We start from the raw sequence: 25,244 nt of genomic DNA, 5'->3' as shown, positions 1-25,244 counted from the left end.
AATATACAGTATGTACCAGCCAGTAACAAAATGAAAAGGCATTCTCTTAAAAGTAGAAGATAAGGCTTTCTCCCACTGCTCAGAAGCTGGCACAGGCAAGCAGTGACCCAGAATAATCTATGCTCAGTGAGAGCCGGCTAGTCAGTGGACTATAATAGAGCCAAGAGGTGGGGCGGTGCTCCTGGGGCTCAGCCAAAACAAGTCAATGTTCACAGAAGAAACTTCGGGACGGATCTGAGCCACAAGCAGGATTATGGCGCTGACAAAACACTCACGATTTACACTGAACGATGGGCACAAAATACCGGTGGTGGGACTGGGCACCTATGCCCCTCAGGAGGTAAGTTGTGATAGCTCATAGCTACAAATTTAGGATGGCTTCTTAAATCTTCGGAACTTTGCGATACGATTCTAAAAGTTAATGAGGGTGGAATAATTTACTGCCACCATCATAGCAGTGCTTATAATAGTACGGGCATGATATAAGAGGAGTGGTTGACTTATGTAACTGTCTATAATGTAATCATGGAGGGCAGGGAAATTTCTGTGCTTCATATCATTCATCGCATCGAAGAATGCCATGAGAACAGTGGTTCCCCTTGGAATTGTCCAGGAGACATTCACTCATTCTTCTCTTACAGCCTGAACATTCAGTAGGGCAGATAGTGCATGGCAATGAGGAGCTAACAAGAGGAGCTGATGTTGGCATATTGCTTGGAGACACAGTAGACATAAGAAATGGCATACAAGAAGAAGCGCAGGTAGAAAATTGTGGGTACCTGGAGGGGCGTAACAAGCACAGTGTTAGAGATAATCAGTCAAGTTGTAGCCTGAACAAGCCTTGGTGAAGGTAGAATAAAGAGGTAGGATAAGGGGAAAGGACACAGTCGGAGAAGATGTCAACTATGATGGAGACTTCGACCTGGATGTGGTTTTGCAAAATGAAATGTTCACGTAACCCTATGTTCCTGTCCACCCTTGTCTCCTATCATTATTTTAGTTCCCTAAGTCTATGGCGGGGGAAGCTGTGAAAGTCGCTCTTGATGTTGGGTATCATCACATTGATTCCGCATTAATGTACGGGAATGAGGTTGAGGTCGGGCGAAGCATCAACGCGAAGATCATGGATGGAACGGTCAAGAGAGAAGACGTGTTCTACACCAGCAAGGTGATCATGAGATGCTTCCATAGGCAGCCATCAGTTGTCCTGTTTGGCCGCTATCTCGGTCATTGTCAAAAGTAACAGATGCAGGGTGGTAGCTCTTTTTTACAGTATTTCGTAGCCATCATCCACTCTTCCTTGGATGCTTAACTTTTAAATCAATTTTTAAACAATTTTTACCTTTCCCCCTTTTAGCTGTGGAGCACCTATCAGTCCCCCGAGTTGGTCCGTTATGCTCTTGAGAAGTCTTTGAAGGATCTACGTCTGGATTACTTAGATCTTTATCTTATTCATAGTCCTATCGAATTCAAGGTCTGTACATGACCCCCAACATTTTCTAAACTGGTCATAGCTTGAACTCTTGTGGTGGCTAAAGAACAGATCCAACTTATTTCACGGTCTTCCTTCTTTTTGACACTGAATTTCATAGATTATGTTTTGATATACATATATTTTTTATTTTTACTTTTAAGCCTGGTGATGAACTACGGCCAACAGATGAAAATGGAAAACTGATTTATCACAATACTGATATTCGAGACACTTGGAAGGTATGTAGACAAACCTTAGACTTTTCAGAGGTTTCAGTCTGATATTGTAGTCACATGGTCCTTCCACATGCCACCGGTGACATCTCAGTTTACGAGTGACTCTAATGGCTTGTTTCTTCTTCAATGATGATGAATTCAACACTTACGTAACAGCAACTCTGCAGAATGACTAAAAGAGAAGGTATCATCAGAAAATGACCAATTGCATAAATCAGATTTTTGTGTTGCATGCATTTTTTAAAAATTTTGGCAATTTTTTTTTAAACATATCACAATCTGTATTTATAATGAAAAATAAATACTTTGCAGATTTGAAACTGGCCACTGGGGCTTTTATTTTAGATTTTAACTTTCTACTGTTTCAGGAAACAACATATGTACATAGCCACAATGTTCAGACCCAGAATGTATCTTTTGCATTGAAGCATCTAATGAAGGTCATCATGAAGGGACAGGGAGCAGGCTCAGCTTCGATATACCCTATTGTTAATGGTGAATCCTATGTTATCTACTGTACATAGCGGTGTTATCAGTTACTGTATAGAAGAAGGAGGAGGTGATCTGTGACATCACCTATTGTGAATGTTGAATCCTCTGTTATCTTCTGTATATAGAGATGTTAACAGTCATTGTACAGGAGGAGGTGAGCTGTGACATCACCTATTGTGAATGGTAGATTCTGTGGTCTCTACTGTATATAGAGGTGTTATCAATCATTGTACAGGAGTAGGAGGAGGTGAGTTGTGACATCACCTATTGTGAATGTTGAATCCTGTGTTATCTACTGTAAATAGAGATGTTATCAGTAATTGTCCAGGAGGTAGAGGAGGTGAGCTGTGTCATCACCTATTGTGAATGGTCCTGTGTTATTAATGATGTATAGAGGTGTTATGAGTCTTTGTACAAGAGGGGGAGGAGGTGAGCTGTGACATCATCTATTGTGAATGTTGTATCCTGTGTTATGTACTGCATTTAGAGGTGTTATCCGTCATTGTCCAGGAGGTAGAGGGGGTGAGCTGTGACATCATCTATTGTGAATGGTATATCCTGTGTTATCTACTGTTTATAGAGGTGCTATCAGTCATTGTACTGGAGGAGGTGAGCTGTGATCTTTGGAAACACATAGGCTTGTATAGGAGATAAATACCCAATCCATGTTGTCATACTTCCAGCTAAAAGTTCAATCCCATGTACCGATATATGAGATGTTATTTTAGAGTGTGCATTGGGATGTCACTTTTATAAGCAGTGCCACCGGAATATAAGGGGTAAAAAATAAGTCCTGGCCAATGATTGGACGGGGAACATTTTTGACTATCTCGTGAATAGGTTGTGACCGGAATCCTCCAGTAGACAGTGATAACAGATCTACAAGGCAGAAATGGGCTCAGTATAGTTGTCACTTCTCATCCCACTCTTCTTAGAAGGTTTTTCCCTTTTTGAGATTTTTTTTTCTTTTAGGCTATGGAAGATTGTAAAGAAGCCGGACTGGTCAGATCTATAGGCGTCTCCAACTTCAACCATAAGCAACTGGAGCTCATCCTCAACATGCCGGGGCTGAGATACAAACCTGTGTGCAACCAGGTAACGCAGAACTTATCTGTCTCCAAGATCATGGAACACATAAGTTTTTTACATTTTTTTTTTTTAAATAAGACATTGCCAATAGCAAAAAAACAAAAATCCACTAGATTTAGATATGACGTATGCTTAGAAAAGATTGTCTAATAGCACATTGGTAATGTAGTCACTTGAAAACCTTAGCATTGTAGCTGGATCCACTTAGAGGGCCCCTGTCAGTAGGATCAACTCTCCTAAGCTGTCTATATGGGCACATAGGATATAAAAAATGAATAAAATGATACCTTGATATCTGCGATCTGATGGCTTATGCCAGAGAAAGCCACATTTTTCATAATATGTAAATGAGCAGTCAGGGCCGGTTTTAGGCAAAGTGGGGCCCTAGGCAAAGTTTAAAATTGGGCCCCAAATGCTGACATATTGCACATCACACAGAAGCATTTCGGTTCAGGCCGCTAAATGAGTGTGATCGACAATATTGAAGTCGTTCAATACTTGTTTCCCGGCCTCTTTCCACCGTCTGAGAAAGAATGATGGGGACAGAACGATCACTAGTGGATCACTATGGGTGTGTGCACACGTTGCGGTTTTTGCTGCGGATCCGCAGCGGATTTGGTCATCAGTTTCCATGCGGTTTACGGTACCATGTAAACCTATGGAAAACCAAATCCGCCGTGCACATGCTGCAGAAAATTCTGTGCAGATTTGTTGCGGTTTATTTTCCGCGGCATGTTACTTCTTTTTTGCGGAACCGCAGCTGCAGTGTACGTTCCAGGACATACAAATCAATCTCTCTCTCTCATCCTCACTGCCAAACCGCACTAGAACCTTCATCAAATCCACTGTGCACATGCTAGGAATCCGCAGGAAAAATGCATGTGTTTTACCCTGCGGTTTCTGCCAAGAGATATAGATTCTCTGCAGAAAAAGATGCAGACTAATCTGCAACGAGCGCACACACCCTAACAGATCACCATACAGTATCATGTTATCAGCAGCACATCTACAGTTTACACCCCATAGTCCTCCATGTAATATAATCTGCCCCATAGTCCTCCATATAATACACTCCTCAGTCCTACATATAGTATAATACACTCCTCATAGTTCACCATATAGTATAATGCACCACCATAGTCACCCATGTAGTACAATTCACTTCCCATAGCATAATGCACCCCATAGTTCTTCATATAATTTATTCCCCATAGTCCTCGATACAGTATAATGCAGCCCACATATAGTATAATGCAGCCACCCAATAGAGCATAATGCATCCACCCCACAGAGTATAATGCAGCCCTGCCATACAATATAATGTAACCCCCATATAATATAATGCAGCCACCCCTTAGAAAATAATGCAGCTACCAGAGTATAATGCAGCCACTCCACAGAATATAATGTAACCCCCCATAGAATATAATGCAGCCCCACCCCCCATATAGTATAATGCAGCCCCTTCATAAAATATATGGCAACCCCCTCATAAGATATAATACTGCCCCTTATATAGTATAATGTAGCCCCTCCATGGAATACAATGTAGCCCTCCTCATATAGTATAGTGCAGATCCCATTGAATACAATAAATATAATACAGCCCCCCATAGAATATAATGTAGCCCCAAATAGAATGTAATACAGCCCACCTCCCCATAGAATATAATGTAGCCCCCCATATTATATAACACAGCCTCCCCCTATAGAATATAATGTAAAATGTACCCCCCCATGGTATATAACACAGCCGCATAGTATATAGCCCAGCACCACATGGTATATAGCCCAGCAACACATGGTATAAACCCCAGCACCACATGGTATACAGCCCAGCCCACAATGGTATACTGTCCAGCCCACCATGGTATACAGCACAGCATGGTATATAGCCCACCATGGTATAATACAGCCCACCGTGGTATAATACAGCCCACCATTGTATACAGGCTGTATACCATGCTGGGCTGCATACCATGGTGGGCTGGACAGTATACCACTGTGGGCTGGGCTGTATACCATGGTGGGCTGGGCTGTATGCCATGTGGTGCTGGGGTATATACCATGTGGTTCTGGGCTATATACTAGCCCAGCATGGTAGAATACAGCCCAGCATGGTATAATACAACCTAGCAAGGTATATAGCCCCCCAGAAAGGTATAATACAGCCCAGCATGGTCTAATACAGCCCAGCATGGTATATAGCGCCCCGGAATGGTATAATACATCCCAGCATGGTATATAGCACCCCCAGAATGGTATAATACAGCCCACCATGGTATAATACAGCCCACCATTGTATACAGGCTGTATACCATGCTGGGCTGTATACCATGGTGGGCTGTGTAATATAGCCCAGCATGGTATAATACAACCTAGCATGGTATAAAGCCCCCCAGAATGGTATAATACAGCCCAGCATGGTCTAATACAGCCCAGCATGGTATATAGCCCCCCAGAATGGTATAATACATCCCAGCATGGTATATAGCCCCCCCAGAATGGTATAATACAGCCCAGCATGGTATAATACAGCCCAGCATGGTATATAGCCCCCCCAGAATGGAATAATACAGCCCAGTATGGTATAATACAGCCCACCATGGTATAATACAGCCCAGCATGGTATAATACAGCCCAGCATGGTATATAGCCCCCTCAGAATGGAATAATACAGCCCAGTATGGTATAATACAGCCCAGCATGGTATATAGCCCCCCCCAGAATGGTATAATAGAGCCCAGTATGGTATAATACAGCCCAGCATGGTATATAGCCCCCCAGAATGGTGTAATACAGCCCAGTATGGTATAATACAGCCCAGCATGGTATATAGCCCCCCCAGCATGGTATAATACAGCCCAGCATGGTATAATACAATCCAGCATGGTATATAGACCCCCAGAATGGAATAATACAGCCCAGCATGGTATAATACAGCCCAGTATGGTATAATACGGCCCAGCATGGTATATAGCCCCCCAGCATGGTGTAATACAGCCCAGCATGGTATAATACAGCCCAGCATGGTATATAGCCCCCCCAGACTGGTATAATACAGCCCAGCATGGTATAATACAGCCCAGCATGGTAGAACACAGCCCAGCATGGTATAAAGCCCCCCAGAATGGTCTAATACAGCCCTGCATGGTCTAATACAGCCCAGCATGGTATATAGCCCCCCAGAATGGTAAAATACATCCCAGCATGGTATATAGCCCCACCAGAATGGTATAATACAGCCCAGCATGGTAGAATACAGCCCAGCATGGTATAATACAGCCCAGCATGGTATATAGCCCCCCAGACTGGTATAATACAGCCCAGCATGGTCTAATACAGTCCAGCATGGTATATAGCCCCCCAGAATGGTATAATACAGCCCAGCATGGTATAATACAGCCCAGCATGGTATATAGCCCCCAAGAATGGAATAATACAGCCCAGTATGGTATAATACAGCCCAGCATGGTATATAGCACCCCCAGCATGGTATAATAAAGCCCAGCATGGTATAATACAGCCCGGCATGGTATATAGCCCCCCAGAATGGAATAATACAGCCCAGCATGGTATAATACAGCCCAGCATGGTATATAGCCCCCCCAGAATGGAATAATACAGCCCAGTATGGTATAATACAGTCCAGCATGGTATATAGCCCCCCAGAATGGTATAATACGGCCCAGCATGGTATAATACAGCCCAGCATGGTATATAGCCCCCCCAGAATGGAATAATACAGCCCAGCATGGTATAATACAGCCCAGCATGGTATATAGCCCCCCAGAATGGAATAATGCAGCACAGTATGGTATAATACAGCCCAGCATGGTATATAGCCCCCCCAGAATGGTGTAATACAGCCCAGCATGGTATAATACAGCCCAGCATGGTATATAGCTCCCCAGCATGGAATAATACAGCCCAGTATGGTATAATACAGTCCAGCATGGTATATAGCCCCCCAGCATGGTATAATACAACCCAGCATGGTATATAGCCCCCCCAGCATGGAATAATACAGCCCAGCATGGTATATAGCCCCCCCAGAATGGTGTAATACAGCCCAGCATGGTATAATACAACCCAGCATGGTATATAGCCCCCCCAGCATGGAATAATACAGCCCAGCATGGTATAATACGGCCCAGCATGGTAGAATACAGCCCAGCATGGTATTTAGCCCCCCCAGAATGGTATAGTACAGCCCAGCATGGTATATAGTGCCCCAGAATGGTATAATACAGCCCAGCATTGCATATAGCCCTCCAGCATGGTATATAGCCCCCCCAGAATGGTATAATAGAGCCCAGCATGGTATATAGCCCCCCAGCATGGTATGATGCAGCCGAACACAGTATATAGCCCCCCAGAATGGTGTAATACAGCCCAGCATGGTATATAGCCCCCCAGAATGGAATAATACAGCCCAGCATGATATATATAGCCCCCCAGAATGGAATAATGCAGCACAGTATGGTATAATACAGCCCAGCATGGTATATAGCCCCCCCCAGAATGGTGTAATACAGCCCAGCATGGTATAATACAGCCCAGCATGGTATATAGCCCCCCAGCATGGAATAATACAGCCCAGTATGGTATAATACAGTCCAGCATGGTATATAGCCCCCCAGCATGGTATAATACAACCCAGCATGGTATATAGCCCCCCCAGCATGGAATAATACAGCCCAGCATGGTATATAGCCCCCCCAGAATGGTGTAATACAGCCCAGCATGGTATATAGCCCCCCCAGAATAGTGTAATACAGCCCAGCATGGTATAATACAACCCAGCATGGTATATAGCCCCCCCCAGCATGGAATAATACAGCCCAGCATGGTATAATACGGCCCAGCATGGTAGAATACAGCCCAGCATGGTATTTAGCCCCCCCCAGAATGGTATAGTACAGCCCAGCATGGTATATAGTGCCCCAGAATGGTATAATACAGCCCAGCATTGCATATAGCCCCCCAGCATGGTATATAGCCCCCCCAGAATGTTATAATAGAGCCCAGCATGGTATATTGCCCGCCCAGCATGGTATGATGCAGCCGAACACAGTATATAGCCCCCCAGAATGGTGTAATACAGCCCAGCATGGTACATAGCCCCCCAGAATGGAATAATACAGCCCAGCATAGTATAATACAGCCCAGCATGGTATATAGCCCCCCAGAATGGAATACTGCAGCACAGTATGGTATAATACAGCCCAGCATGGTATATAGCCCCCCCCCCCAGAATGGTGTAATACAGCCCAGCATGGTATAATACAGCCCAGCATGGTATATAGCCCCCAGCATGGAATAATACAGCCCAGTATGGTATAATACAGTCCAGCATGGTATATAGCCCCCCCCAGAATGGTGTAATACAGCCCAGCATGGTATAATACAGCCCAGCATGGTATATAGCCCCCCAGCATGGAATAATACAGCCCAGCATGGTGTAATACAGCCCAGCATGGTAGAATACAGCCCAGCATGGTATTTAGCCCCACCAGAATGGTATAGTACAGCCCAGCATGGTATATAGTGCCCCAGAATGGTATAATACAGCCCAGCATTGCATATAGCCCCCCAGCATGGTATATAGCCCCCCCAGAATGGTATAATAGAGCCCAGCATGGTATATAGCCCCCCAGCATGGTATGATGCAGCCGAACACAGTATATAGCCCCCCAGAATGGTGTAATACAGCCCAGCATGGTATATAGCCCCCCAGAATGGAATCATACAGCCCAGCATGGTATAATACAGCCCAGCATGCTATATAGCCCCCCAGAATGGAATAATGCAGCACAGTATGGTATAATACAGCCCAGCATGGTATATAGCCCCCCCCAGAATGGTGTAATACAGCCCAGCATGGTATAATACAGCCCAGCATGGTATATAGCCCCCCAGCATGGAATAATACAGCCCAGTATGGTATAATACAGTCCAGCATGGTATATAGCCCCCCAGCATGGTATAATACAACCCAGCATGGTATATAGCCCCCCCAGCATGGTATGATGCAGCCGAACACAGTATATAGCCCCCCAGAATGGTGTAATACAGCCCAGCATGGTATATAGCCCCCCCAGAATGGAATAATACAGCCCAGCATTGTATAATACAGCCCAGCATGGTATATAGCCCCCCCAAGCATGGTATAATACAGCCCAGTATGGTATAATACGGCCCAGCATGGTATATAGCCCCCCAGCATGGTGTAATACAGCCCAGCATGGTAGAATACAGCCCAGCATGGTATTTAGCCCCCCCCCAGAATGGTATAGTACAGCCCAGCATGGTATATAGTGCCCCAGAATGGTATAATACAGCCCAGCATTGCATATAGCCCCCCAGCATGGTATATAGCCCCCCCAGAATGTTATAATAGAGACCAGCATGGTATATAGCCCCCCCAGCATGGTATGATGCAGCCGAACACGGTATATAACCCCCCAGAATGGTGTAATACAGCCCAGCATGGTATATAGCCCCCCAGCATGGTATAATACGGCCCAGCATGGTATATAGCCCCCCAGAATGGTGTAATACAGCCCAGCATGGTATATAGCCCCCCAGCATGGTATAATACGGCCCAGCATGGTATATAGCCTCCCCAGAATGGTGTAATACAGCCCAGCATGGTATATAGCCCCCCCAAGCATGGTATATAGCCCCCCAGCATGGTATAATACAGCCGCATGGTATATAGCCCCCCCAGAGTGGCCCCACAGTCCAGTACTCACACTGATTTTAAAAAAAAATCCTCACCTTCTCCTCGTGCCTGTGGAGCTCCCCACCAGGGCCTAGCGGGGTACTCGGTACCGGGCCGTTGATCTCAATGGGAGTTGTCACGGAAGCTGTGACCCGGTCCGTGGCCCTGGGGCTACATGGCAAAAAGGGGGTGAATGAACAATGAAATAAAGTTTATGAATAGTTCGTGACACCACCTGTGGTGTTTGGCAAGTGAGGTGTTGGGCTGATGCTGCATGCAGATCTTCTGGGACTGGTGGTGGGTTGCAGCCAAGATGGTGAAGCTCCCCACAGGTGGAGCTGTAGTCCCAGGGCACTGTAGATGTAGCAAAGGAGGAGAGGCACAGGCGGTGTAGAGGCTGGTGCCCAAATGTAGTAGTGCGGGGTGTAGTGGTGCGGGAATAAGTGGAGGACACCAGGGCATGTAGTTCCAAAGCTTTACTCACAGTCTGCAGTTCACACAGATGCCTGCCTCCATGCTGTGTCCTCCGGGTCCTGGGCTCAGTCAACCTCCAGGCAAGATAGGATGCTCCCTTCCAACACTCCGCCAACATGTACCTTTCAGAACGTCTCCTCTATAGCGCCTTTAAGTGAAGTACTCCTAGTACTGAGTTACACTGGAGTGCCTCCTGACAGATGTTCCCAAGAACTCTACTTGTACGGCAGACAGCTGTAGCCTGCTTCGGGGACTCCTTACTCCTGAGTCCCGGCTCACTATCAATGTTGCTGTTGTGCCCCCAAGTCTTAGATGGGAGTAGTGCATTTACAGCCCACTACTCCACCGGTGTCTGCTGCAGAACCATTAGTGTCCATACAACCTCGGGGACCGGGCCCCGACCTTGCGCTTAGAACTTCTAGGCAGGGTTCTCCTCTAACCCACGTCCTCTCTGTTCCCTCTTACTCCTTCATTCCGTACTTAACCCTCTCTCTCAGAAGAGAGATCAGGTTTCAGTCCAATGTCTTTCTCCTTCTTTCCTTTCCCGTGCCAGCTGGCTCAGATCACTGAGGCAGCTGCAGCACTCCTTCCTCCATCCCTCTTCCAGGGATCCTCTCTCCTCACTCCTCTCTGAGTGACTCTCTCCGACTGACTGACCTGAAATCCTATACCTTCCCACTCTTTTATGTATTCTAAACTCCACCCACCTCCCAGCACGTTTCGTGTTTCCAAGCAGGGAACTACCAAAGGTGCTCTGCTACTCTCTAAGCAAGGAGCCGCAATGTGGCTTTGCTACACTACTTTGTGGTGAGGGGTGCAGGTGTTGGAGCCTGGTTAGGAGTTCCAACCTTACCTGGATGGTGGGGCACCACACCTCAGGAGGAGGTGCAGTACCTCTGTGGCGACTGAAGCCTCAGGGGCGCCACATTCCCCCCCTGTTAAACACAGCACGTCCGTGGCCTGCAAGTCAAACAGAGTTAACAATATAGGAACATACAAAATTTTGGTAATGCTGAATAAACATTTCTTATACTAAGCTTCCTAATATAGGAGGCACGGTTTCTTGAACGTTACAAACAAATTAACTATCTAAATGTTTTAAATTATTCTACCTAATGTAAAGTGCTACAGGAGCAATATCAATAACAATTCACATTTTCTAGCAACACATCTCTTTCCATTATCTTTCACATTTTCTACTTTTCACTGTCTCTTCTAGACTTAGGATGATAACCGTAGATACCTGGTTCGTCACCTGTAATTTTCAATTCTGCATTCACATTCTCAACATCTTTATTCAAAAACTCTGTAAAACATTCACTATGTTTGTTTCTCAATATGCTTCTCTAAAATCTGTCATTAATACTTTCATTATACACTATTACGTTCTAGCTTCTTATTCAGAGAATAACATTAAGCATTATTATCAAGTGCAAAGATAGACACTGGTCCGGCCATCGCGTCTGGAAATGTCCCTATGTCGAGATAGATCTTTCAAAAAGAGAGTCCTACGTAAAACCAAGAGAGCGCACCTAAAGAGGTGCAAACTATATACATTAACAGTTCTGGACCATTCAGTGGTCATGATCTCCACAGTTCAAGTGTAAAGGCTGCCAACAAAACTGGGCAACTCTGGGAGAATAAACTAGGACATGATAACCAAAAATAGGAAACTGGTGCAAAAAATAGAAAACAATGGCACAACTGTGCAAATACCCTCCTGGGTAACGACATTTACTTTAAAGTAGCATCTTAACTAATTGTTTTTGTCACCTCCTGGGGTTCTGGAAGCTGATGATTGGGAACTGCTACCAGATTAAATGCTCTGGGTGTCTTCATCTTGTTGCTGGTTGCTTGCCATACGCATGTACTCTGCCTCCCAAAGGGTGAGATAGGGACTGATCGGGGTAGTGGAAAGGGCCATGGAAACGTCAACTGCCTGCGGAGACGGCATATCCGCTACCACCGATGGCACTTCTGCTGCTGTCGGGGACTCAGCTGGCGCTGTCAATGGTCCCTCAGAATCCGATTCTTCGGTGTCCATCGGGACCTCAGCTAGCATCACTGCAGTCTGGGGCTGCCAGCGGAGGCCAATTGGGCCTTTCCTATTCGTTGGTTCCGCTCCTAACACCAGGGTCATGTCTGGAGCAGTAATCATACCTTGCGCTCCCGGCTGAGGTTCCGGTCCCGGTGCTTGGTAGTGGACGGCGGCAGCCGCAACTCCCGGAGTTGCCGACGGGGTAGATCACAGCTGGATTTGGACAGGGGCAAGGCCGGTTTCTGCCGGGGCCGGCGGTGGAGGCCTGTGCAACCGCGCCCGGTCCAGACGAGGACGCGGTCCTGGCCCTCCAATCTGCTCCGGAACCCTCATATACCTCCTCCGGGCAGGGCTCATCCAATGGCAATATCTGTTGTAAGGTGGTGGCGGGCGCTGCAGAGGGTGTATCAGCGGTCGTGTCCTCCGCAGGGGCGGCCGGGGGGCGAGTGGCTTCCCCTCCCCCCGTTCTTCTGACTTCTTTTCTCCTTCCATCATGGCGTTCTGGCGTTCTCCTTCTTCCTGTCTCGGTGCCTTTCCCGCCGCTGGCTTCCGCTCCTCCTTCCGGGGGCGGCGTCTTCTTCCAGCGCCTCAATACCAAGCCAGTATACGAACCCCTCGGGGGGTGGGCCATGTTGCTGTCGCATAGAAGTTTAGACAGGGGAGGGCCAGGACAGTCCACGCTCTTTTTTTAGGACCACCCATATGATCACGCCCTTCTTCTCCAGGCTGTCGGCCATTTTCAGTATTCATTTCACAGTCTATCAAATTGGGTCTTCTGTACATTCTCAAAAGTTTTAAGTCCAACAAATCTTAGGCACACAGAACCCGATGGCATCGGGTCTCGTCATCCTGTTCGTGACGCCGGAATGGAGCACCCCACCAGGGCCTAGCGGGGTACTCGGTACCGGGCCCGTTGATCTCAATGGGAGTTGTCACGGAAGCTGTGACCCGGTCCGTGGCCGGCAAAAAGGGGATGAATGAACAATGAAATAAAGTTTAAGAATAGTTCGTGACGCCACCTGTGGTGTTCGGCAAGTGAGGTGTTAGGCTGACGCTGCATGGAGATCCTCTGGGACCGGTGGTGGGTTGCAGCCAAGATGGTGAAGCTCCCCACAGGTGGAGCTGTAGTCCCAGGGCAGTGTAGATGTAGCAAAGGAGGAGAGGCACAGGCGGTGTAGAGGCTGGAGCACAGATGTAGTAGTGTGGGGTGTAGTGGTGCGGGAATAAGTGGAGGACACCAGGGCATGTAGTTCCAAAGCTTTACTCACAGTCTGCAGTTCACACAGATGCCTGCCTCCGTGCCGAGTCCTCCGGGTCCTGGGCTCAGTCAACCTCCAGGCAAGATAGGATGCTCCCTTCCAACACTCCGCCAACATGTACCTTTCAGAACGTCTCCTCTATAGCGCCTTTAAGTGAAGTACTCCTAGTACTGAGTTACACTGGAGTGCCTCCTGACAAATGTTCCCAAGAACTCTACTTGTACGGCAGACAGCTGTAGCCTGCTTCGGGGACTCCTTACTCCTGAGTCCCGGCTCACTATCAATGTTGCTGTTGTGCCCCCAAGTCTTAGATGGGAGTAGTGCATTTACAGCCCACTACTCTACCGGTGTCTGCTGCAGAACCATTAGTGTCCATACAACCTCGGGGACCGGGCCCCGGCCTTGCGCTTAGAACTTCTAGGCAGGGTTCTCCTCTAACCCACGTCCTCTCTGTTCCCTCTTACTCCTTCATTCTGTACTAATCCCTCTCTCTCATAGAAGATCAGTTTTCAGTCCAATGTCTTTCTCCTTCTTTCCTTTCCCATGCCAGCTGGCTCAGATCACTGAGGCAGCTGCGGCACTCCTTCCTCCATCCCTCTTCCAGGGATCCTCTCTCCTCACTCCTCTCTGAGTGACTCTCTCCGACTGACTGACCTGAAATCCTATACCTTCCCACTCTTTTATGTATTCTAAACTCCACCCACCTCCCAGCACGTTTCGTGTTTCCAAGCAGGGAACCACCAAAGGTGCTCTGCTACTCTCTAAGCAAGGAGCCGCAATGTGGCTTTGCTACACTACTTTGTGGTGAGGGGTGCAGGTGTTGGAGCCTGGTTAGGAGTTCCCACCTTACCTGGATGGTGGGGCACCACACCTCAGGAGGAGGTGCAGTACCTCTGTGGTGACTGAAGCCTCAGGGGCGCCACACCTGCGCTGCTGGCTGCTCCTGTCTCTTCCTGCTCTGTCTGGCACACAGTGAGAACATGATGATGTCATCGCGCCCCCGCTGTGTCAGAGGTAGAGCGGGGAAAGATGGGAGAGGGAGCGTCAGCTGGTGCTCTCTCCTCTATCACTGCCTCCTTCAATGCGGCGACGGCGGCGGGAGTCGGTGCTGGGGGCAGGTGGGCCCCCCTGCCTCACAGGGGCCCCATAGCGGCTGTGTGATGTGCCGCTGGCTGGGGGCCCCTGGAGGAGCGGGGGCCTAGGCAGCTGCCTGGTCTGCCTGCCCCTAACGCTGGCCCTGTGAGCAGTTTAGATCTCTGGGCCGGACAAAGATCTCCCTACATCTCCACCTCAAGAGCTTATTTTAAATGAAAGGCGGTGTTACCAGTGTGAGACATGCGGATCATGAGAGCAGACTGTCAGTCATTACATGTCTCACACTGGTAATGCCCCCTTAATTTAAAATAAGGTTTAGAGGCAAATTCCTAGGGAGATCTATGCCCCACCCATATATCTAAAAAGCTTATCTACATATTAAGAATAACATGGATTTATTTCGAATAAGCCGTCGGATCATAGATATCAAGGTATCATTTTATTCCACTTCCTATGACCTACATGCCTATATACACAGCTTAGGAGGGTTGATCCCATTGCAAAAATCTCTTTAAGGAGTGTTCCCTGGGCAGACATTTTTGAGTCTACCAGAGCTAGGAACATCACCGTCCTCACCCCACTGCTGGTGCACGCATGGTCGAGATCATAAGCTTAGTCTATAGACTGTAGGTTTTGAACAAGGGGTAGGAGAAGGTGCTTGATACTGAATTGTCCTTCAGCCAAATTTATTTGTGTAGTTGTGATTTAGCGTTTGTAGACCGGGAGGTTTACTAGTGAGCCACCGACCTTTATGTCTCATAGGAGTGGCCTCAATACTAAGCCAGAATTTTGGGTTCAAGCATAGCAAGCAGAGTAGGAAAAGTTGTATTGGCTTCAACCAAACCAGACGATACTCCTCGTTTCATTTCCTTACAAATTACCATTGGAATCTGTCTTTGGTCCTTACATTAGACATGTTGTACATCTCCAGGTGGAATGTCATATCTACAATAATCAGGCCAAGATGCTGGAATTCTGCAAATCCCACGACATAGTCCTGGTGGCATACGGGGTGCTGGGCTCTACTCGAGATGCAAACTTGTAAGAACTCTCTTGGAACTGGACAAACCGAACCTTCAACTGCAACTACTCCGAATCCTTCTTCTCCATACAAAGGGAGAACCTGGGGTGCCATGTTCCATGTTTAATAAGCAAATCTTACTGCACTCAAATTTAAAGAGGTTATCTGGGACTTTTGTTTCCCTATCGGTATAAGCGCTTATAGTCGGATTGTTACTGACTACCTGACTGTCCTGTGGCAAACTCTACCAGCTCAGAGTGGTTATGGACCTCTCATGCCATTGATTTTCCTGCTTCCTGTGATGTCATTTCAACAGAGTAGTTCATTCTCTTCCTCTCTGCTCTGTTGACAGGTCATCACTCCTGATGTCTTGTTGACTGACAGCCAACACCATGCTGGGTTAGGCTGAGCTGGCTGCCAATCGACATGACGTTAATCGTATGCTCCTTCGATAGAGCATCGATGAAGAGAAGGAACTATGACATCACAGGAAGCAAGAGAGTTGCCGGTAAGCGTGGTCCATGACTGTTCTGAGCTTGGAGAGATTGGCGCATGGCAGCACAGGAAGATAGTTAGCAACTACCTACCAATAAGCGCATAGCCCCTGTGAGAATCATGTGGGAATAGTGGATGAGGGCAGGTATATCTCGCCCAGATTCCTTTCCTATGTGGCCTAGTCTGGTCAGTATCGCACCTGCTTGCTAATGAATAATGGGAGGTGGATATAAAAGGATGCAAGGTGGTTGTGTGAGTGTCTCAGCCTGGGAACACAGAGAGCCTGTCTGTGTGTGAGACACACGTGAGTGAGAGCAGTGCCCACTGCAACTGTGGTTTGGCTGGACGGGAGAAGCCCGCCAGTTGGTAGTTAGGTTGTACTTTGTTTAGTTAGTGCCGGACAGGCAAGGATTTGTTTTATGTTTTATTTCCTTTTGCATTGCTTTCACCGTTAATAAACCTGACCCAGGGTCAGTTACACCCGAATCCCAGCTCTGCGCCTGAGTTTCATGCTGAACGCACGTGACCTTTGACCCCAGCAAAGGCGATCCCGGAGTGTTTTATCACATTGTGGTGGAGAACACGGGCATCACGTTGCAAGCATGAGCATGGAGGATGTGGTGAAAGCGCTGGTACAGTCCACCGCCGTCCAGCAAGAAGCTAATCGGGTGATGATGGCCCAGCTGAAGGAGTTGGTGGACATGACAGCTACCGATCGTTCGCTTCTCCAGCAGGTGGCGCAGCGCCTGGCAAGCTTACATGAGGTTAACCTGGAAGCCGAGTCGAGAGTGATTCACGTGAGTCAGTACTGGCAGAAGATGACGACCGAAGATGACGTCGAGGCATACCTGACCACGTTTGAACGGACAGCGGTACGAGAAAAATGGCCGAAGGCACGATGGGCCGGCCTGATTGCCCCGTTTCTTTCCGGTGAGGCCCAAAAGGCTTATTATGACTTAGAGCCTGAAGCTGCGCAGGACTTTGACAAACTGAAAGCCGAGATCTTGGCCCGGCTGGGAGTGACGACCGCTGTCCGTGCACAGAGAGTGCATCAATGGACTTATCAGCCGGATAAACCACCGCGGTCACAGACTCTAAAAACCGCATGTCTATGGTTGCACGGGTAGTGAGTGTGAATGCCGGTCAAAAGGATGTGGAAAAACACTTGTGTGATTTAACTGTTGATGGCAAAAAGGTGGTGGCATTGTTAGACTCGGGAAGTGTGGTGACTCTGGTGAAGGCCAGTCTGGTGTCAGCCCCGACTGGACCATCAGACAAATTTTCTGTAACGTGTGTGCATGGAGACACCTGTTCGTACCTCACCACGGTCATATGCATTACAACTTCCTATGGGTCTGTGCAACATAAAGTGGGACTCGTCCCGGCGTTATTGCATGATGTTATCCTGGGCCGGGATTTTCCCCACTTCTGGCAATTGTGGGAGAATCAGTTGATACCCCAGAGTAATAGTGTACATGATTCTTCTCCCAGGGCGCGTGTGGGTCCCGAACCCCTGGAAGAGGTCTCCCCGGAAGACTCTGGGGAAGAGTCTGCGGGAAATGACCTGCAGTTCCCGTTTTCAGTCATGGCGGGTGATACGGAGGAGACCGGGGAAGAGGAGGAGGCCGACAGCCGTCCACCTCCCCGTTTGCCGGATTTAGAAGTTCAGAAAGATGACTTCCAAAGCGAGCAAATAAAGGATCCTACCCTTTCTCAGGCTAGGACAAATGTACAAGTGATAAATGGGGTACCCGTAGAACCTGGCTCTAGGCTGGCATATCCTTACATCGTTCTGGAGAATGATTTACTCTATCAGATAGAGAAAAAGGGGGAAGATACGGTGCAACTATTAGTCGTGCCAAAACCCTACCGGCGGCAGGTGCTGGACCTGGCCCACGGACATGTGATGGGAGGTCACCTGGGAGTCCAGAAAACCACCGAAAGGATATTACACTGTTTTGTTTGGCCAGGCATGCATCACGATATTCGAGTATATTGTGAGTCTTGTCCTGACTGCCAAGCCTCTGCACCTAAGCCCCGTTTCTGTAGCCCTTTGGTACCCCTACCTATTATTGAAGTCCCGTTTGAGAGGATTGGGATGGATTTAGTTGGGCCCCTTCCACGGTCTGCACGTGGACACCAACATATCCTGGTCATCTTGGATTATGCCACTCGTTACCCGGAGGCCATCCCTTTGCGTAACACGGCCACCAAGACGATTGCCAAGGAACTGGTGCATGTGTTTAGTCGGGTCGGTATACCAAAACAGATACTCACCGACCAGGGGACCCCCTTTATGTCCAGGATAATGAAGGAGCTCTGCCGATTGTTACAAATCGAACCGTTACGCACATCCGTGTATCACCCTCAAACAGACGGGTTGGTTGAATGGTTCAATAAAACTCTGAAGCAGATGCTGAGAAAGGTGATAGACAAGGATGGGAAGAACTGGGACTATTTACTTCCATATTTGCTTTTTGCCATCAGGGAAGTACCCCAGTCTTCCACGGGATTCTCGCCTTTCGAGTTATTGTACGCCCGACGTCCTCGCGGACTGTTAGACGTTGCAAAAGAAACCTGGGAGGGTCAGATCACTCCGTTTAAAACAGTGATAGATCACATCACACAAATGCAGGACCGTATTGCGGCTGTTATGCCTATCGTCAAAGAACACATGATACAGGCCCAAGGAGCCCAAAAAAGAATCTATGATAGGGGCGCCAAGATCCGTACGTTTGCACCCGGAGATAGGGTGTTGATCCTGGTCCCCACGGTGGACAGTAAGTTCCTGGCAAAGTGGCAGGGCCCCTTTGAGATCAAGGAAAGAGTTGGTGAAGTAAACTACAAAGTGTACCAGGCAGGTAAACGGAAACCTGAACAGATTTATCATGTAAATCTGATAAAGCCCTGGAAGGATCGGTCTGCCTTGTCAGCGGAGCTGGCCCGTCCTGTCTGCTCGCATACCGTACCGGAGGTACGGGTTGCAGAGACTCTCTCGGAGCGGCAAAAGACTGAGGTCAGGCAGTTTCTACTTCACAACCAAAAGTTTTTCTCAGAAAAACCCGGGCAGACTAGGCTAATGAAACATGACATCTTAACGGAACCTGGTGTCACAGTTCACGTAAAGCCCTACCGAATCCCGGAAGCGCGCCGTGAAGCCGTTTCCCGAGAAGTGAAGGCAATGTTAGAGTTAGGAGTCATTGAGGAATCGCACAGTGCGTGGTCCAGCCCGATTGTGCTAATTCCTAAACCGGACGGCACCATCCGGTTCTGCAATGACTTCAGGAAACTGAATGCGGTCTCAAAATTTGATGTCTATCCTATGCCCCGGGTCGACGAGTTAATAGATCGGTTAGGAAAAGCCCGGTATATTACGACCCTAGATCTAACAAAGGGGTATTGGCAGATCCCTCTGGCTGAGGCTGCCAGAGAAAAGACGGCATTTGCTACGCCGGAAGGTTTATTTCAGTATGTGTATATGCCGTTTGGACTGCACGGGGCACCGGCGACCTTCCAGAGACTGATGGATCGAGTCTTGAGGCCACATAGGCGGTACGCTTCGGCCTATTTGGATGACATTGTCATTTACAGCTTGGACTGGGAGACTCATCTCCACAAAGTACAAGCTGTGATTGACGACCTGTGGGAGGCAGGTCTAACCGCAAACCCCAAGAAATGTCACATCGGGCTAGAAGAAGCCCGGTAATTGGGAGGGGTGTTGTTAAACCCCAGGTTGATAAGATTCAGGCGGTTCAGGACTGGCCACAACCTGTCAACAAGAAGCAGGTGCAAGCCTTCCTGGGGATCGCCGGCTATTATCGTCGGTTCATACCCAATTTTGCAGCCATTGCTACCCCCCTGACGGATCTTACAAAAGGGAAAGACTCCGTCATGATTAAATGGAGTTTAGTGGCTGAAGAAGCCTTCCATAGCCTAAAACGGGCACTTTGCTCTCAGCCCGTACTGGTGACTCCGGACTTCCGCAGCGAGTTTGTGGTACAAACGGATGCCTCTGATACCGGTATCGGGGCCGTACTCTCACAAGTGAGGGACGGAGTGGAACACCCAGTCCTCTATCTCAGCAGGAAGCTGAATAAACACGAGCAAAGGTATGCAGTCGTAGAAAAAGAGTGCCTCGCCATTAAGTGGGCTCTAGAGGCCCTCAAATATTACCTGGTGGGCCGAAAGTTCAGACTGATCACTGACCATGCCCCTCTCAAGTGGATGCACTTGAACAAGGAACGGAATAGCCGGGTGACCCGGTGGTTCCTTGCCCTGCAGGCCTACACTTTTACGGTGGAGCACCGCCCAGGGGTACAGATGGGAAATGCAGATGCCTTGTCCCGAGTGCACTGTTTGGCGGGTGTCATTGCTCGACCGGAGTGGTCTGAGCAAAGGGGGGGGATATGTGAGAATCATGTGGGAATAGTGGATGAGGGCAGGTATATCTCGCCCAGATTCCTTTCCTATGTGGCCTAGTCTGGTCAGTATCGCACCTGCTTGCTAATGAATAATGGGAGGTGGATATAAAAGGATGCAAGGTGGTTGTGTGAGTGTCTCGGCCTGGGAACACAGAGAGCCTGTCTGTGTGTGAGACACACGTGAGTGAGAGCAGTGCCCACTGCAACTGTGGTTTGGCTGGACGGGAGAAGCCCGCCAGTTGGTAGTTAGGTTGTACTTTGTTTAGTTAGTGCCGGACAGGCAAGGATTTGTTTTATGTTTTATTTCTTTATGCATTGCTTTCACCGTTAATAAACCTGACCCAGGGTCAGTTACACCCGAATCCCAGCTCTGTGCCTGAGTTTCATGCTGAACGCACGTGACCTTTGACCCCAGCAAAGGCGATCCCGGAGTGTTTTATCACACCCCATAGAAAAAAAAGTCCTGGATACCTCCTTTAAGTTTATCTATGTTGCATATTTACTCTTTCAGTATTGAACCCACTGCTCCAATGTTACTGGAGGACCCTCTGCTCGATGCAATTGCAAAAAAACATTGCCGAACTCCTGCCCAAGTTGCCATGAGACATATGCTACAGAGAGGAATAGTGGTTCTTGCTAAGAGTTTTAAGCCGGAGAGGATCAAGCAGAATTTTGAGGTATGAGATGTGGTATTTAGAAGGTCACACTTTAGATAAGAAGTGGTCCAGTAAAGAATTACCCAACTTCTTATAGCCAAAACACATCCATCACATAACATAGTGAGCATTCAATTCCTTCCTTGTACCTGGGTGATAATACCTCTGTTCTACTGTGGGATATCCATACCCAAAAACAACATTTTCGAACAACCAAAATTGCACCCAACTGTACCAAATTAAGTGCTGACATGAGAATGAGTGGTCTAGAATGCCAAGAGTTAACTCGAGAGAAAGCATGTAATCGTGAAGTGACCCTCTTGCTTGAGAAAGCTTCTCTCCGGGTTCAAAGTACTCTGCCAACCTTTCCAGCAAGTCACTGCCAACATAACTGTAAAACTGTATTTAGGCTTGGTTTGAGAAGCTAAAGAGCAAAGTCTCCCAGCATTAGGAGTCCATGGCAGGTGGAGATCAATGGATAATCGGTAGCAAAATCCCCTGCAATTGGGTTCTGTTGGAAACTTTGACCACAGTATTGAACACAAAGGGGAAAAATCTGCAACAAATCGGCAGAGAAAATTTCTGTAGCAAGTGGCTGCAAATTCTACAAATCGCATCCACTTTCTGCTACTGCACTTCCAAAGATCCGAATTTAATATCCTCAGCAATCCTTGTACATTTAGGATAGATGGCACAGGATTTGCTTGTAGCCTTGGTGACACATATGAGCACATTACATACAAAATGGCAGGAAATTTTGCATAGTTGCCTGTGCCTTTAGTGGAAATGCTCTGCAGCAATGAAACATTTGGTTGCAAAAGTAAATACGTCTTTTTAATAGTTAATGGAAAATGGCAGGGGTATGCTAATATCTGGTAAATATTGCTAGTGCCAATTTTCTACTATCTTCATGGACTTCCATCAAATGTGGAGATTTTATCTACATTCTTTTGGGTTCCTCTTTTACAAATTCTAAGATCCAGTTTCCAAGAGATCGGTAATTGTTCACTGACATGTTAGTGAGTTTTAGAAGTATAGAATAAGTTGACTTCTACCTATGGTAATTTATAATTTCAGGTTTTTAAATTTGAGTTGAGTGAGGAAGAAATGAAAAGCCTCAATGGACTGAATCGAAACCTACGCTACGTGCATCTGACCAAGTAAGTACAACATATTGGAGAATATTTTCCAAAAATTCTGGACAAATTGCATTTAGGCTCCATATATATGGAATACACATATACTGCACATAAGCGCACATAGAGTCGTACACCTACATCATACAGTACAAGGAAACTCTAACTGATGGTCCAGAAAACCCTCAGAAAAAGGACAATCTGCCCAAACTCTCGGAGGAGATTCCATATTTCTCAGGAGCTGCTGAAAATTTCTTAAAGCTGGAAGGTTTCAGGAGTTAGAGTACCCCAATCTATTCCAGAAAATGTCACCTTCTCAGATTGTGTTTTCTAGCTACGACTGGAGAACACACCGACAATACTCTTACAAGGATCCTGCCACTTGATTCATGCAAGCTAGAGATGAACAGATCAAGCAAAATTTGAACTCGCCTGTTTGAGCTTTTTTTCTCCAGGAAATTTGATTCATGGACAAGTTGTTCTCTACAAATTTAATGTCCCTAATGCTCACCTATAAGGTCCCTCTGCTACTCACCACCACCCGTCCCTTCCTTGCCGCATCTTCTGATCAGACGCCAATCACATTGGAATCTTCGGGCCTCTCAATCTGCGCCAAAATTCCAGCTGTCATGGTGCCTGGCAGGGATATCAGCAAGAGCACAGGAAGTCAACGGTGTCATGACGTCATGAGGTGCGATGTGACCTCCATGCTCTCATGTACAAAACCCTCCCGGGTACCAGGAAAGCAGGAAGTCCTACACACTATGAGAGGCCCGAAGATTCCAACACGAGCGGTAGGCGATCAAAAGATGCAGTGAGGACCGGATGGGTGGTGGTGAGTAGCAGAGATGAGTGGTATGGGAAGTTTAAGGATTTTTTATTTTTTAATCTGTCAATGGCTCATTATGGTTCAGAAATATGGTGGCCAGCAGCTATCTATTTGCTGAATCGACATGGAAGCAAATTAGAGAAAAATCTGCGTTTTGGCAAATGCAGTATTTTTTTTTTTTAAATTCAAGTAGAATCAATTCCATTTATTCCCTCATCTTTAATGCTGGCTAAACCATAGGCCTGGTTGTGTGACTACAGACGGTTATGTCTTTCTCTGAAACGCACTTTGAAGAACTGGCTGGGAGAGACGAGATAAATCTGAGACGGCTTCTCCTCGCCTCACTCTAGGTGATTGACAAGTCTCTCCCTATGTACACACATATTTTTCTCAGAAGGTCAAAAAGTCACATTCTCTTGGAGAACTAAGACATATTTTATCAAGCATGACAGATCGGTAAAATTATTGAATCATACCGGTATGTTCCTTCATTAGGTGGAGCTTGTGACATCCTAGTGCACATTTGGATACGTATCTCTAAAAGTTGGCAAATATGAAGGTGTCTTATTCATGAACCGACATGGAGAAAGCATTACATGGACACATGCTTGAGTTAGATTAGTTGTCCAGGACCTTACCATTGATAGCCTATTTTTTATATAGGTCACCTACAGCATATCTTTTGGGGTACAGCATTACATTCAGTACCCGGGAACGACCACTAAATAGCTGTGGTTTTTCAGCGCCATACAATGCAGATAAAATAGGCCATTGGATCAGAATATGTCTAGCAAGTGGTTCTAATTATTCGAAGTGGATGAGAAGAATCAGCTGAATTCTCTCCCTTCTCCAGGTACGGACTGGGGCTGAAATTCAGTCCTGGTATTTGAAATCCCACAGGCCCATGCTGTCCCCGTCCCCAAGCACCAGATGGGATATATTACTAATATTACCTTGGGTGGAGGAAAGCAAGATTTACTACAAGTCCAATATTACTAATGATATCCGTGGCTGCTGCGGAAAGTGACGGAGTCAGAGACTTTGTGCTCCGTCACAACTCTTAACAGTATAGGTGTCTTGAGAACACCAATTCTCCTAACAACGTAGCAGACAATGTGGCCCATGACCAGACAGGCCCTTCTGGCATTTGCCAGAATTGCCTGATGGCCAATCCGGCCCTGCCCTTCTCCCATACTTCAAAAGATATAACACCACCTTTTCTGATTTTGCAGGTGGAGAGATCACCCGAAGTTTCCATTCAATGAAGAATATTAAATTCATCGGTTTTGTTGGTCTCTGACTTTTGTGGATTGATTATTGAGAACTTTTTAGAAGTTCTAATTTTTTCCTAACAGAATAAAGAAATCACTGAAGATACAAAAGGGTCTGGGAATATATTACACCGGTCACCTGAAGGCTGCTATTTTACTGCATTTTAAAGAAGCCAAGAACAAAAATGTAATATTCCGGAGAATCTGAATTTTTTTGTAAAAATTGGGGCAAATTCTCTTAATCTCGAGCCGATTTTCTCATAGTTAGTGACACTGGAATGGGCCATGTTTCCCATACTGTACATAAATACTTGGGCCCCATTCATCATTTGTGCTTTTTTAAGTTACTTTTCTTTTTTATCTTATTGCATTCAATTAAGGTTTTTTGTGCTTAATTCTTCAAAATATGATTAATGGCTTTTCATCAAATCAATAAATGCTCTATATTTTTGTTTGTTTTTTTATGGTCTTTTGCCCTTTTTTTTTGGACAAAAACTCACAAGTTCTGCCAAAATGTCACAAAAATTGACC

General features: G+C 46.9%; 1 protein-coding gene across 2 annotated transcripts; it reads left to right on the top strand.

The window, feature by feature from the left end:
- Positions 1–182: 182 nt before the first annotated feature.
- Positions 183–25,172, top strand: LOC141083283 (aldo-keto reductase family 1 member C2-like). 2 transcript variants are annotated; one of them, XM_073567460.1, is made up of 9 exons: positions 183–340; positions 1,001–1,168; positions 1,358–1,474; positions 1,636–1,713; positions 3,175–3,297; positions 15,816–15,925; positions 21,333–21,498; positions 22,555–22,637; positions 24,675–25,172. In XM_073567460.1, exons 1-9 carry the CDS (start codon positions 254–256, stop codon positions 24,715–24,717), a joined length of 975 nt encoding a protein of 324 aa, XP_073423561.1. In that variant the 5' UTR covers positions 183–253; the 3' UTR covers positions 24,718–25,172. The 2 variants fall into 2 exon arrangements, with proteins under 2 accessions (XP_073423561.1, XP_073423562.1); XM_073567461.1 differs by lacking the exon at positions 183–340 and adding an exon at positions 558–761.
- Positions 25,173–25,244: the final 72 nt, after the last annotated feature.

Source organism: Dendrobates tinctorius, unplaced genomic scaffold (genome assembly GCF_039654945.1).
Source record: "Dendrobates tinctorius isolate UK_male_01 unplaced genomic scaffold, ASM3965494v1 ptg000020l, whole genome shotgun sequence".
NCBI lineage: Eukaryota > Metazoa > Chordata > Amphibia > Anura > Dendrobatidae > Dendrobates > Dendrobates tinctorius.
Note: the sequence above shows the minus strand (reverse complement) of the source record. Positions and strands in the feature narration are given on the sequence as shown.

Bases quoted from the DNA above. Each gene is read 5' to 3' on its own strand.
- LOC141083283 (XM_073567460.1), top strand. From the start codon at position 254: ATGGCGCTGACAAAACACTCACGATTTACACTGAACGATGGGCACAAA. The intron at 1,169-1,357 runs GTGATCATGAGA...TCCCCCTTTTAG, and splicing joins ACGTGTTCTACACCAGCAAG to CTGTGGAGCACCTATCAGTC. The intron at 1,714-3,174 runs GTATGTAGACAA...TTTTTCTTTTAG, and splicing joins ATATTCGAGACACTTGGAAG to GCTATGGAAGATTGTAAAGA.